Genomic DNA, 16,614 nt, shown 5'->3' with positions numbered 1-16,614 from the left:
AAACATAGATGATTTTCTTGCCTTTTTTTGTGCAATGGAAACAAATTCTATCCCAATAATAGTAAATTCTGTCCATTTAATTATCAATTTTCATGTAAAATAAAGTCAAATGAACACAAAAAAAATACTTTTATTTCAACATTTTCTACATAAAAAATTATATCAATCAAACACAATAATTGATAATTTTCAATAAAATAATTTCTAGGCAATTTAATTATCTAAAATTCGTTTTCTTTACACCCAAATTTCATCTTTACAATCAAATGGACCATTAGTGCCTTAATATCCTCCCTTGGATCATCATTACCAATTTCTTAACTGTAGATTCCCTCCTACCATATAAGACAATGACAAGATTTTTAAATTATGCTCGCTCTGTCTGGCCATTGAGGAAACAACACCTGTGCTTATCCCTTATTGGTTGCCCACAGTAATAGTTATTGTACAGCAATCGCAGTGTAATGTACAATGATCGATTTGAGGGAGTATTAGGGCTTGTTTCGGAGAGGATGTTTTCACATTATTGGAAAAACTACATGTACATTCACAATAAATTAAAAAATTATTTATTATTTTCAATAATTATTTTTTTGCTATACATATCAGTGTATGAGTACTATGTATTAAATGATTTGATGATTAAAAAGGAAACAGAGACTCAATCAACTTAAGTACTTAAGTTGAGTATGAGCTCCCAAACGATCCCTAAGATGTGGCTTTAAGTGGTCAATGATTGGGCAGGTTCGGGTAAGCTTTCACGCCTTATAGCCTTGGATGCCGGAGGCCTATAAATATTTTCAACTTTTTTTTTACCCCTTATGACTCACATTGCTCTTAACGTGTTCAGCAGTGGTTCAACCTACGGGAGAAAGAGGCTTGACTTTACTAGTTGGTACAATTTGTCTACTCGGTCTTTTATTATTATATTTCAATTTTTTTATTGTTCTTTTGCTAAGGTTCTTTTATTGGTCTTTGGTTATGGTGATTTTTGTTTGCTAAATTTCATAATTATTATGGAAATTTAAGAAGAATAACCTTCTATCTTAACAAGTGTGCCTTAGATAATAATGCTATTTTTTAAATCTTAGATTTCTTGCAGGAAGGAAAGCAAGAAATTCGCGAAAACCCGCATTTATGAAGTACGATAACAGAAACGTTTAGAAATGGAGGTGAGATCAAGAATAATGAAATGTTGAGTTTTCAAATGTTTATCTTATGCATTTATTCTCTCACATATTTTGTGTAAGATCAGTAGTAAAATGTATTTTTTTTTATCTCGGAAAGTTTAACATGATAGTGAGAAAATGTTAGTTTGCATACTTAATTAGGGAAAATGAGGTTCAAGCATTAATTGCTTTGAACTTTCATCGTTTTACATTTTGATTTTACAATTTTTGAAGACAAATTCCAGGTTTCATTAAGGAAAATGAGGTCCTTTGTCCAAACTTTATTTTCCTTTCAATTTTGATAATATAAAATTGTGTTTTGACGAATTTAGAAAGTAGACCGACTAAATGAAGCAAAACTGAGGTACAAACGCCATTTTGCTTTCAATTTTGATTGTTGTTTTCAACTTACACTATCCTATGTTTATGGCCCAATGATAATTGGGGTGACGGCATTGCAAGTTCATTCATCGAAATCTTAAAAAAATGTACCACTTTATCGTACAAGCAGGGACGAATTCAGGAGAGATAAAAAAAATTTCTACATATATATAAAATAAATACTTTACCCTTTCTTTTGTTTTTTTTTTTTTTGCCTTCAAAATTAAATGGACTTGAGGGAATGCCTGGCCTGAACACCCCTCGCCCCCAATCTATGCCCGTGTACATGTGTGTAATATCATGCGTCGACCAACTCATTTACGAATTTAAATCATTAGTGAGGAAAATATCTATTCAATTTTTTTTTCCTTAACACACACGACAGTTGACCTAAATTCCAACTAAAAAGTTGTTTTTAAATTTTTTTTAATAAAAGTTGATGAAATATGTAGCAATTCAGATTTCTATGTCCAAATTGTTAACTCGTTACATGCTATTCACTTTGAAGAAGTATCTGTCTTTTAACCTCTAACAACTTTCACCTTTAACATTTTAACTCAATAACTCTAACTTATGAGAGACTTAATCATGAGGTCTAAGAGATGTGACAGAAAATCTAGCCCAAATCGTTGAAAGTTGATACTAGGACTTAACTTAAATATCTTATAAGACAGAGGTCTTAGATTCAATTAATAGAAGGCAAGATGAAAATTCATAAGGAATAAGAGAGTAGATGATCTCCCCAAAATGGATGGTATAACGGTTTGAACACAGATGTTAAGTGATCATAAAAAAAAATAAAAATAAAAAAAATCGCATTTCTAAGCTTGGGTCTTTATAAAATGTATGATCGAAAAGAAAAAAATTGTGAGTCCCGTGAAATATATTTTCAAAATTGAAATTTGTCTAATAGAAAAGTTGATATTTTATCAAACAAGCTGCTAATAATTATACCTAAGCAACTTCATGCTCACATCCAGGGGATGACAACAGATGGACCCATCGAAATACTTCCCGAACCTCGAATGGTACTTCGTAGATCAGAATTGTACATAGATCCGCTCCGACCCATAAAAGAAATGTTTTCTAAAATTCGAGGGAAACATAAATATCGCTTTGAAGCCCCAGAATGTGATGAACTCACTCGAATTTGTTCAAAACTATTACAAGAATATAAACAAGCACCAACCAACAATGCTACTGCAGATGATTGGTTGATTTCTATAGAGAACTATGTTGATGACACGACGGACAAGCCCCGAATACAAAGGATTCCATCGTTGCTGCAGGAGAAACAATCCAACAAAAATTGTTATGATCCTCTCGTAGTTTCGATAGGCCCTTATCATCATGGAAAGCCAGGGCTCGAAGCGTTCGAGCAGCTAAAAATTCCAATCGCGCAGAAATTCATTCGTTTCTTTACAGATCAAGTATCTATCGAACAGTTACATAAAGAGGTGGCAAAGATAGGTAAGATTGCCCGCGAATGCTATGAGAAAGACTCGACTGAAAGGTATGACGATGAATTGTTCAACAAAATGATGTTTATTGATGCTTGCTTCGTGCTTTATTTTATTATATACATCTTTCTTATAACTAAACGTACGAATATAAAACAAAAAGAAGCAGATCCACTACATGGCTGGATTTGCTACCTTGGTTTTGTGCGGAGGGACTTGTTGTTGCTAGAGAATCAAATTCCTCTACTAGCACTAAAAGTTATGATGAAATTATTGTTCAAAAGTGAAAAACGAGAATGGGAGAGAGAGTTGCTTCAGAATTTCCTTGATCATAAAGCCATTATGCCACCTCAGGAAAATTCATGCAACAATGCTGTCAAAAAATTTCTTCCACAAATGATGGGACGCGGTGTTCAGAAAAAGGAGATTTGGAAATTAGCTATGGATGCACGCTCTCCAGCCCCTCTTCACCTTCTACATCTATTTCGGGAGCAGCTCATCGGGTCATCTCCTGAAGACAAAAATAAATGCCCCCTAAATCTTGATCGGGAACAGTCATCGGGTCATCTCCTGAAGACAAAAACAAGCTCATCCGGTCATCTCCTCAAGACAAAAACGAGAAGAAATCTGTCAAAACGCCTTGGACATCCTAAAGACATCGGGTCATTTCCTGAAGACAAAAACAAGAAGAAACCTGTCAAATGCCCCCTAAATCCAGATCGAGAACAGCTCATCGGCTTATCTCCTGAAGGCAAAAACAAGAAGAATCTTGTCAAATGCCCCCCAAGTCCAGATCGGGAACAGCTTATCGGGTCATCTCCTGAAGACATAAATAAGCTCATTGGGTCATCTCCGGAAGACAAAAACAATGAGAATTTTGAATGGCATTCGTATCGTTCAGTAACGGAACTCAAAGCAGCAGGAATTCATTTCAGACCAAGTCAAACTAACCATGTTACTGATGTAAAGTTCAAATCTCACCTTATTTCTAGTACTCTTACATATCCTCGAATCGTGGTTGATGATTCAACACAAGATTTGCTGTTAAACTTGGCGGCTTACGAAATGTGTCCCCATGGCCCTTCTGATTATCACATTATGTCATACATTTGCCTAATGGATTCATTCATTGATCATGCCGATGATGTTAAAAGAGCTCAGGAAAAGAAGAATTCTTGTCAACAATTTAGGCAGTGACGAAGTATTGGCGGGACCCTTTAACGAGATAGCTAATGGTTTGGTATTTGATCCTTTTGCATATGCAGATGTTAAGAGGCAGATTCAAAATCATTGCGAGAGTAGAGCACAAGTCTGGATGGCTAAATGGATACATGACCATTTTAGCAGTCCTTGGGCTTTCTTGGCTTTTCTAGGTGTAATTTTTGTCATCGCTCTTGTTGATAATATTGTAGGGAAATCTGAATACGTTAATGAACTCCAAGGCACGAAAAAACGTTATCTTTTAAGAGATGTTTCTCCCCTATTCAACAAAGTCACAACTGGGGTATGATAAAAAATCTCTCCCAGGATACAATGGAGGCGTTTGATTCAAATTGTGACTATTTGATCAAACCAAGAAGACACTCGAAAATAACTGATTGATGCCAAGAGAAAGAAGGAAGAATAAATTGTTTAATGTGTTTGCAAATGAGAATTCACCCAGAATTTATAGACATTGAGGCAACTGTTTGAATAGGTGTATCCCTTGGAAGTGACTGTTAAAACATGAACAGATGCACCTATTCAAAAACTTTTGAAAATAAAATTCTCTTTCGGGGGCGTTGCCCCCCAGCCTCCACGGGGGGCGCTGCCCCCTCGACCCCCCGTGACCTGACCGGGCAGGTCGAACCCCGTTGCGCAGTGGCAAACACTAATCCGGGCGACAAATCATTCGCAAAACAAAAAATTAAACACATGCGAAATGATGAAAAATATCTAACAGCTCTTACTATGATACATACATATTTTACTGTTTCTCCACGCTAAACCTCGGGACACGAGACTTCCTAAATCAATGATCCCTGTACAAGCTATTTAGTTGCAAAAGTTTGTTATTTTCAGCACATTTTAGAATATATATGATATCTATTTACTTCGCTATATTCATTAATTCTTTCGGTTTTATCTACTTTCACATCAATGTCACGTTAGATGGAGTCTATTAGGTTATACATAAATTTAGAAAAAATAAATAAATTTTAATTGAACGCTTAAATTAAATTATCGAACAATGGTATCAGTAAAAGAACGATCTCTCATGCTTCCAAACATGCTCAGCTTTACATATTCTTGTACAATCAAAGGGAATCAATTTTTCAATTTTAAAACTTTCTTATAATTTAATTCGTAACAATTTTCACATTGAACCATTTTGGGAAATTTTCACACTTGGGTAGATTTTTGTGCCCATATTTTTAGGCCTCGCCTTATAAATAAGCAACTTCTTTTCCACCAAACATGCTCTCACTTTTTAAAATTGGCTGCGCTAGATATCAACGAGATTGTTCTCCTGCCCATGGTGGGTAGGAGAATAATGTGCCACATAGTAGGTTCTTTGGTTATCTTTCAACTTTTTGTTTTCCCCCTACAGCCGCCCCACCCTTTAAATTTTTTATCAAACCATCTCCTTTTTACCCACACAACAACTGCCCCGCCTTTATCACCCATCCTTTATACATAGATGTTTTTATTTTTTGTTATTTTTGTCTCAATTTTCAAGGTTATTATGGAATGTCAAACGAAATCGAAATATTGCATTCTTAATGTCATTTTGAAATGCTCACGATCTAGTTCCTCGCATTGTTAATGGGGCGCCTAACAGTCAATCGTAGCAAAAGTTACAACATGTCAAATAAGTCATTACAAACTAGTATTTCGAGAATTTCGATAACGTGCTAACTTTAAACATTTGCTTGCGATCGTATGTTAACTGAATTCATAAATCGTCTACGCCATATTGAAGCTCGTTTTGAGAATTATATCGTAGACATATTAAATGGTCCAAACAAAAATCGTTTGAACATTGAAAATAATTTAACGAGCTTCTCAAAAAGAGACACATAACTCGTTTTTCTTTAAAAAGTTTCAATTATTTCATTAATATTTATTATTTTTGCGTGACAAATTTCTTAATATAATTTACATCATTTTATTGAGATATTTTTACATGTAATATGATGTCAAAAAAATTCGGATCGTTACACAAAATATAATAAATTAACATTGAACAAGGTTCAGATTCGAATTTTTTCCTTTTTAATCCATGTTCAAAACAAATGAAAGAACAAATTAATAAAAAAAATAAACATTGAATAAGATTCAAGTTCAATTTTGTTTTTTTCCTTTTTAATCCATGTTTTAGCTGTCCTTGGACGTTCTTGGCTTTTCTTGGTGTAATTTTCGTCATTGCCCTTACTATGATATAGGCATAAACCTCAGGACACAAGACTTCCTAAATTGATGATCTCGTACAAGCTCTTCAGTTGCAAAAGTTTGTTATTTTAAGCATGTTTTAGAAAGAAAAAAAAAAACCTTGGGACGGTAACAATTGTGTGTGGAAAGACATGATCATATGTTCTGTAGTTGTGTACAAACAGGGAAGGATTTACACTGGGTGCAGTGGGGTTACCTGTCCCCACAATAAATTTGAAAATTCAATATTTTGTCCAATTTTTTTTAATATTTTCAAAAAGGTCCTTGTAGTTTTGAACCCTTAAGGGCTTCTTTCTGAGGTTAGATATCGAACTATTGCATTGGCCACAAATCAAATTGCATCAATTGATAAAACTTTAACTAAGTTTATTAAACAAACATAATAGAAGAAAACTTTAGGATAACATAATTAATTAAGAGTAGTGAAACAATTTGTGTTTCTTATAACTTTTTGTATAGAGCAAGGCTGTAACTCTCCTATACTTAGCCCCGTTGATATTTTAATTGTCTTTTAGATTATACTGTAGAGAAAATGTGAAAATGATAATGTAGAACAGTTATTGAGAAAAGAAATGAAAAATAAGTTGTTTTGGTTGAATCCCTTGCTTGCAAATCCTTTTATGAAGTCTTAGTAGAAACCGAAGGTCGGCATTTGATTGAAATGTTTGAGTTAGCATTTGCTTGAAAAGTTGTCTTTTACTTGTATTTTAGGTGTGATGGTTGTTCCAATAGGTTTATGTTTAGAGACGTAAAAGTAAGTCGAACTATGGAGGCATGAGTTGCCCAATGTAGGCTAAATTTGGGGTTTGCATGGACTTCATTTAGAGATCCAATCAGAATATGATGAGACGAATATTAAAATATTTCATTTTGAATAACGTATCATATTTGGTAGAAACTTTGAAAACATCTTGGATCTCATTTAGCTACGACTCCAATGAGTTCCCTTGTCCAAGTCGTTGCCTATGTCTTTGGCTCTCGAGATCACCAAGAAAGAAAAATATTATGACCATTTTGCTTAACCCGTGTGACAAGTGTATTATATACACTTATTTGTGCCTTTAAGTCAGAATATCTATCGTTTATTTTGATAAATCATTGCTTAAGTCTGTGTATCATGCTTATTAGGTACAAACCGACATAAATTGTGGAATTGGAGAAAAATGGTTAAAAAATCTCAATTGTAAGAGACTCAAAGATTAGGGATTAAAGTGCAAACACTCAAAAGTTGTGTTGGATCTCACGATGAAGATTCGAGAATGCTAAGGATCAATTGGATGAGGAACAAGTCAAAGGAAGGAAATAAATTCAAAGTATTATCACACATCAATTTCCAACTGAAAAATCATGTTTTAGATTTTCAGCATTAAATCGAGACTCATTTTTGGTATAGAAAATGTTCAAATTGAAAAATGATATTTTAAATAAATTGTAGCCCTTTGAGTTATCTTTTCATCACACTTTGGATTGACTCAATCGAATATCGAGAGAGAAAGTCATAACAAAAGTACTAATGACTGCTTGGATAAGAGGAGGCGCGCAGCTAGGCCTGCAAATAAGGCTCGTACCTCCTCTTTTTATAAGACCAACTGAAGCTACCAAATTCACTGAGGCTTGAACCCTAACTAAGTCTAGGCGCACGTCCCAAGGTAAACGGAAAAAAAATATTTGTTTCCTTTTCTTAGTTTGGTATATTTGGATTGGAATTTTTAGCATTCTATATGTCAAGAGGCTGTCCAAAACAAAGGTAGCCTAGTTTTCAACCTAGAAGAGCAAGAAAGTAGATTTTTTTTTTTTTACATTCAATGAACAAAATTGCATCATTTGGGGTTGAGTTTCAAGCGAGGAACTGAAGCTTTCACGTTTTTCTCATCCTTCTTAGTCTAGGGTGATGTTTCCCTTTCTTTTGTGTAATTTTTGTATGACAATGTTAGGCTAAATCTTTTATGTATTGGATAGATGAAACCTTTGATTTATAGTTTTTAATTCAAGACTCTTTATTTTTTAGTTAATTCTTGTGTTTTCGATTAAATATGCATTAATTGTTGTTTGAATGTTTGGTCATCATTTAGATATCTAGTATATGTATAAAACTCTGTTAATGAGCCAGTTCCTGTAGTGTATCTCATTGATTTATGCCCTAATTTAGTGCTGTTTTTGTAAATTTCTTGTAGGACACATGAAATGGTATCCAAATTGAAACGTACACGAAAACTGATAGTTGGTGGAGGAATCAAATGGAATATAATATTATGCAAGTTAAAAATAACAAAATATCAGGGCTCAAGCAATAATTCTGTATTATTAAAGCAATAAATACATGAAAAAATAATTCATTTGAATCGATCAAATTCGATTCAGTTTATGGTTAAAAAAAAAATGTTAAACCTATTGAATTATTTCAGTTACGACTTTAATTAAATTTAAACTCAATTTTAATAATTATTTTCAATTTATACATAATTGACAAATAAGTACAGCTAATGATTTTTATTATTATTTTTTTTGAATGTAAAGCAGTAGCAATTCCTTTTGTTAAAGAAAACAACACCAACATTGATTATAAGGACTACCCAAATTATCTTCTTATATAGCCCTATTTGATGGAGATTAGATTAAAATCATAATTTTAGTAGATTTTGATAAAATTTGATGAAATATGTGGTTGAAAAATTTCGGAACATATGAAAGATGTGATTAGAATTAAATGTTAACTTCGACTTAAATTAAAATTTTAAAATTTAATCCTTATCAAATAAGAGCATATTATAGAAACATCTAATGTCTGTTTGGAAGTGATTTTTAGAATTGATTTTTTGATCGTTAGAAGAAAAATGAGGTCCACCTGTGAGAGAAAAAGTCAAATATGACGGCTGAAATAGTGAAATAACGGTCAAAAAATTAATTTTTTTGTGAAAAATCGCTCCCAAACAGGCCACTAATATGTTATGTACAATGGATTCCGCTTTTTAGATATTTATTTATAAAAAGCATTTTTGGTGATAAGGCTTTCTTGCTTCTTTAGAAAAACTTTAAAAAATATAGGGATGAAGTTATTAGCCCTTGTTTGAGTCTCATTTTAAGGAAAACAATGCATTTAAATAGTGATTGATGGAGAATGTATGATAAAAAATTAAGAAAATGTTTTGAATTTGCATATAATATTATTTTATTAAAAAATATGCGATTGAAAATGAATTTTGAAAAAGTTAATTTTGAAAGAATGAGGCTCAAATAAGGACTTACTTCAACTTTTTCAACTCCTTACACTCAACATTTCATAAACAAACATGTTTTCTCTAATGATGATTTCCTCGGAAAAAAAAAGTCGGTTCAGATGGTCTGAAATGACTTATTTACTCATTATATTTTTAAAATAACAATAAGTACAAAAATTCGACAAAATAAGGTTTTCCCATTTCAAAGTATGGAAATAAAATATTTGAGAGAAACCTTTATTAAGAGCAAGATGTGCTAATTAATAAAATATTGAAATTAAAATTTGATGAAAAAAGTTAAGAATGTCGATACTATAATAAGCAAATATTGAGAACTTTTAAATGCAGGGGCGGATTTAGGGACGGTCAGGTCAGTGCTACAGCCCGTCCGTCTGCCCCAAATTCCCTTTAAAAAAAATTAGTAAATTTTTTTTTTTTGCTGTATTAGCCCGTGTTCATGTCAAAAGCTAGATCCGTCAGTGAATTAAATGTAACTAAAATGTAATACTGCAAGTGAAAATTAATATAGTTACCATTTATAAAATTGACATCAAGATTTGAACTTCAACTAAGAAAAGAGAAAGTCCAGTCCATACCTCCAAAATAATACAAGATACATTTGAGAAATAATTTCTACTTAAAGGTAAATTAAGTAAAAATAAGTTATCACTCAAGAAAAAGGGGCAGGATCACGCCACTGTTGCCTGTGTGCCTCCCGAGGCAATGCGCATTACGCACGCTACCCGTTATCTCTCAATCACAGGTTATTGTTATATATGACGCCACTGCCCAAATAAAATTTCTTAACATATCTCAAAATTCCCGCATTTCTCTAATTTTTCTCATTGGACCCTACAATACATAATGGCAGGAGAATCGGAGAGCTTCTACACCGTCGCCGACGATGAAAGCACAAAGTTCGGATTTGAGCGGCCGGAGATGTACCAAAGCAACCTCGTTGGCACCGTTGACCCATACGATCGCCACTTGTTCCTTTGCTACAAGTCTCACGAATCGTGGCCTTCCCGCGTTGAGGATTCTGACTCCGATCCGCTTCCCAAGCTCCTCTCCTCCGGTCTTAAAGCTCGCAAAAACGATATCAGTGTTAAGGTTTTTAATTAGACCGAGATTTATTATCAATCAGAAGTTTTCGCTTCGAATTTAGCTGGATTTTATACTTAATGCTGGTAAAAGCTTAAATGAATAAAGTACTTAACAGAATTGTGTGTGTTCATTATGATTAGTAGATACGGACTTGTGTGTTCATTATTATTAGTATAGTTATAGCATAATTATCGACGAGTTACTTCTCTGGTGGACTTCTTCTCGCTTCAGTTGATTCTGACTCCGATCTGCTTTCCAAACTCCTATCCTCCGCTTTTAAAGCTTGAAAAAAGGGATATTAATACTAAGGTTTTTAATTAGGCCCCGTTTGATTCTCTTTGGCCACGAAAATGAAAAATATGACTTTCTATCTCTTGTATGATCCGTAACGACTACATTTTTCATTGTCATTCTTAGAAAAATGGGAATCAAATGGGCTCTTAGACTGAGAGTCAACTAGAAGTTATTGATTTTAAAAGTATTGTTCATGTATGCGAGCTAGTATAAGTATAAAGTTTTTTGAAGTATTCATCTGAATACAAGTTACTGTTAGGTGTGTCTATTATAATTATTTGATATGATGGGATTTTGCATGTAGAGTTGCATTCCCCCTTTCTTTTGTTGGGCTTGTGCAGTTGATTTTGATATGTTTGAATGTTGACGAGTGATCTTGTATGGTAGACTCGGCTGACCATATGCGAGGGAGTTGATGAACTAGCGTTGTCGGATGGAGATGTTTTGGTTTTCCCTGATATGATCGTATACAGGTAGTATATTTTCCCGGCAATTTTTAGATTTTTAATTTTCTGAGGGATGAGTAGAATTTTTAATCAGATATTAGCTGCTTGCTTTTATGTAAGAAATCAGAATTGAATTCTGACTATGAGTTTGACTTAGGCACATGTTTTCTAGGTTTTTTGGGCATGTTCTGTCTCTATGAATCAATTGGAGATCTCTGATTATCTAGTTTTACCATCACTTCTCCAAAATTCCTATGGGATTTTTCTACTTTAGTTGAAGTCCGACTCAATGCAGGCGAAAATTAAACATTACTGAAGGTTTTGCTTGAGTTGTTGCTGCAGATTTTTAATTGTAGGGGAAAAATCCATCATATGCTTATATACACAAGTTGTTGGATACTCAATCTTACTCAAAAACCAAATATCCTTCTATACTGTACATTCTTTTTTCCTTGCTTTTTTTAATTTTCCAAATACAGTCCGTTTTAAACTTCATTGCTCTCTCTCTTTTTTTTTCCCAGTGCAGTAAATTAAAGTTGTCAATTATTTGATTATGGAATAATTGATGCCTGTAGCTCGATTTATATTTATTCATCCTTGCTTCATCAGTCTAGATTTGGACTCAATTTAAGCCCTTGTTTGAGCCACATTTTTTTGCCAAAATGCATTTTAGAATAGTGTTTTGTTGGAGAATGCATGATTAAAAAGTAATGAAAAGTTTTTGATTAAAGTGTAAAATTATTTTATAAGAGAATATGTGGTTGAAAATAAGTTTTGAAAAAATGGGGACCAAACATAGGCTAAATAAAAATTACCTTCTGTCTAGAATCTCTTACCTTGGATGGAGTGAATGAGTTATGACTAAGTTTCAACGCCACTTAACACGTTAAACCATCGAGTCTGTATCCTCAGGTGAGTCGAAAGCTGCTGTATTGTCTCGCAAAATGCAGTGAGGTAGACAGAGAGAAAAAAATTCACCGCACTGGAAATTAGTTTGTTACTTTTGAAGTTGAAAGGATATCAAGGTTTTAGAGTGACGGCGATCAACGAAGAGGCCGTCATTTAATGGTTTCTTGTGTGTTTTGACTGGAAGTAGGTTGGAAATGGAGATTAGAGGCTTGGTTTTGAAGACGAATGTTAATCATCTTGAAAAGGATAAATATATTGCTGCATGGATTTGTCATCTCCAGTTTAATTTACCTTCACTCCACCTAATTCTTTGTGCATATCATGGATTGATTGGGTACTTTTGCTACTTCTCTGTTTTAAGCCATGAAACACTAGTTGTACTATTACAAGAAGACTTTTACTAGTGTTTCTTGCATAGTAATGGTGGTGTGGACATGATTGCATTGATATATGGCTTAGCCATTCTATTGATTACGGTAACTTAGTGTTGACTTGTTTTTCATATTTTATTCTTTCAGGGGCTTGAAAGACTCAGATGTGGATGGTTTTATTGAGGATGTGCTAGTGAATGGAAAGCCCTGGGCATCAGGAGTTCAGGAGGCTTTGACTGGTACCTATGTGTTTATCTGTGCTCATAATAATCGAGACAGGCGGTGTGGTGTCTGTGGACCTGTTCTGATGGAGAAATTCAAAGAGGATATTGAATCAAAGGGTTTACAGAATCAGGTGGTTGTTACTGCTTGTTCGCATATTGGCGGCCACAAGTATGCAGGGAATGTGATAATTTTCAGTGCTGATGCTGAAGGAAAAATTTCTGGCAATTGGTAAGGAACAAGATCTCAATTGTTTGTATCCATGATTCTTGAATATTGATCACAAGATCAGTTGCAGATTTATTTATTTTTTATTGTTCAGTTCCAGATTTGCTACCCTTCTGTAAAAATATGTAAATAGTACTACACATATCTTTTGTTGGTAAAAGAGTGTAACTACATAAAAAAAAAAAAAATATGTTACAAAGGCAAATAATTGGTTTTTATTTTCTATGTAGGTATGGTTATGTCACCCCCAATGATGTGTCTGAATTGATTGATCAACAGATTGAGAAGGGAGAGATCATTGAACGAATCTGGAGGTCTGTGTAATATTCATGCTCTTTCCTGTGCTCCTTACCATGTGCAGATTCCAATCTATGTTACATTTTACAGGTGTCCACTATTACAATATTTTTTTGTATCTCAAGTACGCAATAGTGTCTCTATATATCTGATTACAATTGTTGCAAAATGCGCTTTGTTTGCTCACACAATTAAGGCCTGGTTTGTATCATTTGTGCACTTGGGAATGCCTAAAAATTTCCACTGATTTTTCATTTTGATGGATAATTTGTAATCATTTGGTGGTTCTAATTTTGACAAATAGAACAGGCAGTGTTTAAAAGGTGTCATTGGGTACTGGGGCATATTTCCTTTATGAGAGAAGGCATAAGCCTTGCCATACACCAAGAAAATGTCAAGAAATTATTAAAATAAAAAGTGGGTCTATCAGAATTCTTAATGTTTTTGGGCCCACACCAAGAGCAAAGTAAATGAGTTTGGAAATTTAAGGAGCGCATGCCTCAAGGATGCATACCTCACAATCCTTGAGGCATGCGCCTCCAAAAACTTCCACAAAATTAATGTGTTAGGCATTTTTTTGTTCAATTCGCACTATGGAGGGCCTCAGTTGGGGTGTTTATTTTTGTCGATGAGAATGGGAAGGTTTTGTACTGTATAATATTATTCAATATAGTTAGCATTTCCTATTAGGTGCATAATCACATTATATTGCCCATGTTTGAGCCTCATTTTGATAAGAAAATTTATTTTGGAATAGTGCCAATTTTTTTTTTTTAGGAGAATGTGTGGTTAAAAATTAATGAAAAGTTTTTGTTTCGTGTAAAATTATTTTATGGTAGAATGTGTGGTTGAAAATGAGGGCCAAATATAGGCTTTAACTTGTATACATATTATGAAATCTATCAATCCTACTCTCTGATGTCATAACATTAACTTGGAGTTGGAATGAACCATTGAGTTGCTTTCAGCTATCTTTGTTTTAATTTTGAACTTGTCGTAGGACTTCTTTATATCTTTTTGAGTTAGTTTTGCTATCACTCCTACTCTGTGATGTCATAACATTCACTTGGAGTTGGAATGAATCATTGAGTTGCTTTCAGCTATCTTTATTTTAATTTTGTACTTCTTGTCATAGGACTTCTTTGTATTTGTTAGAGATACGTTCGCTATCCTCAGACCAGACTGGTACCTACGAAGCTTACTAATCTTTGCTCCCTGTGTATGTGTATGATATAAATAAATAAAAAAACAATTGTTCTTTGAGCATTTCGCCATGGTGATTCTTATGCTTTTTAATCCTTCTCTCTGTAATCTCATGAAAATTTTCAGGCAATTTCTTTCACTCTGTTCAGTATGCTCTGTAAAATAAAGGAATCAACCATTTGGTTGAAATAATTGTTACTGTGGGATAGATGTCCTTGAGGTTTTGGTGAATCCTGATTATTTTGTGCTTAAAGTTGATATGATAGCATATAGAAAGTACAAACCATAAGAACTTGTCCTTTCCGGTCTATCTTTTTATATATGCCTATTCTTATTTTTCTTTTTTCTGCATGAAGGCTATCGGTTTGCCTGTCCATGCTGTTGGTCAGTCTAGTTTATTGCCAGTACTTTGTTCCAGTGTAGCTATTAAATTTCCTTTAAGAGATTGCTTTAGATAATACTTCTATCTTGTTCTAATCTTTTATTTGACATTTGTCATCTATTTGCATTACAAAATTTGACGTTGTGCATCTCTAATCAATCTCTACGAGTTCAAAAGTTGAGGATAGACATGACTTTTAGTGTCAGTGACTTCTCTATTAGCACTAAAGATTTTGGACATCAGCAGTGAATAAAATAATTTGATTTTTTTCTCAAAACCCGAATATAGTAATAATTCGGTTGCCTTCGACCTCACACAGTGTTATCTAGCCAACAAATGGCTCTGCACTATTGTTTTAAATTATGCCTTACTCGCAAAGAAAGTGCTTTTCTTTTTCCGTATGAAAAAGGGAAAACAGTGTACCATCAATGCAAGAGCTGAAACTTCATGAAAGTTATCGTTTTTATGCTTGCTACTTGCACGTCCTTGAAAACATAAGTTGTTCATCGTGGACTAACACCAAAGCTTTCTAGTGTTTAGTTTAATCCATCTAATTGAGCTTTAAAGTTCATCAGGGATTAATACTAAGCCTTTTCTAGTGTTTAGTTTAATCCATCTAATTGAGTTTCGAACGAGCAGCACCACTGTTTTGTGCATTTGTTAGGAAATTATTAGTCTCTGACACTATTGCATTTCACACGGACTCTAATTTCCCATGCCTAACTGCAGGGGCCGAATGGGTGCACCTGTTGAGGAAACTGGAAAAGTTGAAGAACCTAAGCTTGCAAATGGAACGAATCTTAACAGTAACGAGAAGCAACCTCTAGAAAGTGGTACTGAAGGGAAGGAAAGTGTGGGAAGCTGCTGCCAAGGTGCCAATGGATTCTCATGTTGCAGAGATGAGAATTTTGAGAAGCCTGCAAAGAAGGGGTCGGGTAGACTCTCATGCTGGATAGGAAAATGGGAGCAGCGTGAAATTCTCACAGCCGTTACCGTTGTTGGTGCGGTGTCTACTGTTGCCGTGGCTTATGGATTATATCGAAAGTCAAGGTGAAATTTGCAATATAACCTATCACGTACTTTTCACTGTTGGGAGATACATGCCCTCTTTTTTGTAGATAGGTATAATTAGATCAATAAATAAATTCTCTGAACCACGTGTTCGTGAAAAAAAGTAAAGTACGTATACATTCATCTGAATTTTAAGATGAAAACCTTGGCTATATGAAGTTTAAGCATGTTTCTTTTTTCCGAGGTGTTTCTCCATATTAAGATATGTATTTCATTTAGTACACACTGGTGACTGGTTTGTATCAATACTCATTCTCATTTCATTATATTTGGAACTGTTTACTTCTGGTTTTTGCATAATGGTCTCTTTAATCAGGTCATTGGGACTGTCTTAGCATGGTTGACCCATGGGAGATTGGGCCAAGCACCACTACTACCTGAGGTTTTTTTAATCTTTTGGCTTTTTTGCTTTTAATAAACTATAAGG

General features: G+C 34.0%; 2 protein-coding genes across 5 annotated transcripts in view; both read left to right on the top strand.

Moving 5' to 3' along the window:
- Positions 1 to 829: 829 nt before the first annotated feature.
- Positions 830 to 4,478, top strand: LOC111409308. Its single transcript, XM_023039341.1, has 2 exons — positions 830 to 895; positions 2,531 to 4,478. Exon 2 carries the CDS (start codon positions 2,534 to 2,536, stop codon positions 4,205 to 4,207), a length of 1,674 nt encoding a protein of 557 aa, XP_022895109.1. The 5' UTR covers positions 830 to 895; positions 2,531 to 2,533; the 3' UTR covers positions 4,208 to 4,478.
- A 5,847-nt stretch (positions 4,479 to 10,325) lies between these two features.
- LOC111409306 (altered inheritance of mitochondria protein 32-like) overlaps positions 10,326 to 16,614 on the top strand; it is an 8,404-nt gene continuing 2,115 nt past the window's right edge. Inside the window, exons 1-7 of one of the 4 annotated variants that reach the window (XM_023039337.1) lie at positions 10,329 to 10,423; positions 10,529 to 10,770; positions 11,446 to 11,531; positions 12,932 to 13,237; positions 13,465 to 13,548; positions 15,846 to 16,166; positions 16,504 to 16,569. In XM_023039337.1, the coding sequence (XP_022895105.1) occupies positions 10,384 to 10,423; positions 10,529 to 10,770; positions 11,446 to 11,531; positions 12,932 to 13,237; positions 13,465 to 13,548; positions 15,846 to 16,166; positions 16,504 to 16,522 (1,098 nt within the window). In that variant the 5' untranslated portion in view covers positions 10,329 to 10,383 and the 3' untranslated portion in view covers positions 16,523 to 16,569. The other 3 variants (XM_023039336.1, XM_023039335.1, XM_023039338.1) reach the window with 3 other exon arrangements.

This window comes from Olea europaea, chromosome 14, assembly GCF_002742605.1.
Source record: "Olea europaea var. sylvestris chromosome 14, O_europaea_v1, whole genome shotgun sequence".
In the NCBI taxonomy this organism is placed as follows: Eukaryota; Viridiplantae; Streptophyta; class Magnoliopsida; order Lamiales; family Oleaceae; genus Olea; species Olea europaea.
The sequence above is the reverse complement of the archived record's forward strand: the minus strand, read 5'-3'. Positions and strand labels throughout refer to the sequence as shown.